The sequence below is a fragment of the Octopus bimaculoides genome, chromosome 11 (genome assembly GCF_001194135.2).
Source record: "Octopus bimaculoides isolate UCB-OBI-ISO-001 chromosome 11, ASM119413v2, whole genome shotgun sequence".
Classification (NCBI taxonomy): Eukaryota; Metazoa; Mollusca; class Cephalopoda; order Octopoda; family Octopodidae; genus Octopus; species Octopus bimaculoides.
The window spans coordinates 35980036-35982902 of NC_068991.1; the positions used below are offsets into that span (position 1 = coordinate 35980036).

The 2867-nt window shown below is 35.6% G+C and overlaps 1 protein-coding gene across 2 annotated transcripts in view; it reads left to right on the forward strand.

The window, feature by feature from the left end:
• The first annotated feature begins 645 nt into the window (after positions 1-645).
• The window catches only part of LOC106873950 (uncharacterized), a 248328-nt gene continuing 246106 nt past the window's right edge, over positions 646-2867 (forward strand). For both annotated transcript variants that reach the window (XR_008265170.1, XM_052971698.1), the window contains exon 1: positions 646-2378. Coding sequence is in view for 1 of the 2 variants with exons in the window: in XM_052971698.1 (XP_052827658.1) it covers positions 2190-2378 (189 nt within the window). In the remaining variant the exon portion in view is untranslated. The remainder of the gene's footprint in view (positions 2379-2867) is intronic.

The following is a 2867-nucleotide window of genomic DNA, read 5'->3' on the forward strand; positions in this document are numbered from 1 at the left end:
TATATATATATATATATATATATATATATATATATATATATATATATGCATGTATGTATATATAAATATACATACATACACATGCACACATGTATGTGTGTATGTATGTAAAAGAAACGGAGGTAACTATTAAAATGTTAGCTTTTCCCTTTCACAACTGCAGACAACAATTCTATATTTCTGTTTATCCTTGGTTGGCCTAGCAGCGTTTGCGTCGCTTTCTCGCCGTTGGTGATTATTTACTGCTACGTTATTTACTTTCACTTTCGTTTTCGAATAAAAACAACTGTACTAAAAATAATAGATAAAAGCGAAAAAGCACACATGTCTATATAAATATCTTCATTAAATCCAAACAAAGAGATATTAATGAGAATAACAGGAAGTTAAAATAATAGACATTTATATAAATAATTTGTAAATGAAAGAATAAGAAGAATAAACTGTTGAAAAAATACGGGTGATATAGAAGAAAAGAAGTGATGTACGCCGCGTTGTTTTAAGCAATCTATAAGGGAACTGTTTCGTTCTGTTTTTTTTTTACACACACACACACGTTTGTGTGTGTGTGTTTGTATGTGTGTGTGTAATACTCCTAGTTATTCGTCTCGTTTCTGTTCGGGCTGAAAGTCGGATCTGCCGTAACTTCCGACATTCAGCATTACCGTAGTCGTCGTTACAGTTGTCTTTTCAGTAACAGCAAGAACACAAACAACAAGACAACCAAATAATAATAATAATAATAATAATAATAATAATAATAATAATAATAATAATAATAATAATGATGATTATGATGCTCTTCGATATTGGTATTAAGTAAGGAAAAGAAGCCCTTACCAAACCGAAACGACAGTTAAGACGACATTAACGAGAATAACCAGAGCAATAAAAAGAAAACCACAAAAAAAATCAACCAAACAAACAAACAAACAAACAAGGAAGGAGTTATATTTTGCAGGAAATCGTTCACTTTTAAGAAGAACCTTTCTCTTTCTTCTGGTCATACCAAGAGCTGAAGAGCACGTACACATACACACGCACATACGCACACACATGTACACAGACACACACGTTAACACACAGACACACACGTTAACACACAGACACAGACACATACGCACACACACAGACACACAGACACACACACACATCCAAAAGCAAAAATGAATATACATTAGCAAATGCACAATCTCTTAATTAGCATACACATATTGCAAACAACATAAGTAGACATATTCTCACATACACATATATACAATAAGCATTAACACAAATATACATACAATCCACCACACAAATACAACACTCTTGCATACACGCATATTCTCTCTGTGTGTCTGTGTCTTTCTCTTTCATTCGGTCTCACAATCTCATTGTTCTTGTTCTCTCCCCTTCTCTCAGTCCCTCGCTCGCTCACTCACACACTCACTCACTCACTCACTCACTTACTTACTCACTCACTCACTCACTCACTCACTCACTCAGTCTCTCTCTCTTTTCTCTCTCTCTCCTGCTCTTTCGTACACAAATACACACACGAAAAACACGTAGGGACATGGACAGAGATATATATTCATAAACACATGTAAATAGATGCACACGCACTCACAAAAACGTTAATATAGATATACACACAAACACACACGCACACAGAAAGCATATACTCATCTATCTATCTATCTATCTATCTATCTGTCTGTCTCTCTCTGTCTGTCTGTCTCTCTTTGTGTATATATATACGTGCATTCACAAACATATATATATATATATATATACATACATATACATACATATATCTACATACACACACACATATATATATATACACCCATACATGTATGTATATATGGATCTTTTCCCACAAACACACATTCAGTTTACAGATATCAATTGATGACCCAGACGTAACCGCGTTGTCAGTAACACATATGTGTGAGCATCAGTTCGGGAAAAGCTTGGCCGAACGGGCTGCCGTGTGTTCCAGCGTGGTCAACACGACCGCTTTAATAGCAAGAAGAATTGCTTAACAGTATCTTTACCTCATACTGACACCACTGTACAACCACAGCTGGTTTTTCTCTTATATCGCCCCTCGACATCCCTCCCCTTTGAGAACCTAGCTTGTAAAAACCTCTTTGGTTTTTCACGTACATTTTTGCAAGTCGTCTGCCAACACCAGTCTACGAATGACCTGGAATCAGGACCCCGACAAGACGGCACAGAAAATGGTGAAGGTGGTTGAGACGGGTGTATTCGTCCTCTCTGGCCTTCACTTCTTTGTTGGACTGGTCAGTGTGTGTGTCGGAGTAGTGTCCAGTATTAAGGCCGAAGTATGGTTAGCACACAGCGTATCACCAATATGGAGCGGTGGATTTGTGAGTATGATTTATTTGTTATCAAACTTGGTCAGTATATGTGTATATGTACGAATGTGCATATCTGTGTGAATATATGTGTGTATTTGTGGAGGTCTGTGTGTATATACGTCTATATTTAAATTTTACAGATAGGCACATAGACATACACAGACATACACACAAAGACATATATATATATGTATATATGAACGTACAAGCACGCACATACAAACATACAAACGCGCACACACAGAGACACACGCACGCTCACTCATAGGTATATATGTCTACATATATATATATATATGTATACATGCTGTTACGGAAAACATGTGTATGTGTGTGTACACACATACACACACACATATGTATAAAATATAAACACCCTGCGTATGACACACACGCACACATATACATACGTATGTATGTATATATGTATGTATGTATGCATGTATGTATATATATATGTATGCATATATGTATATATATATATATATATATATATAT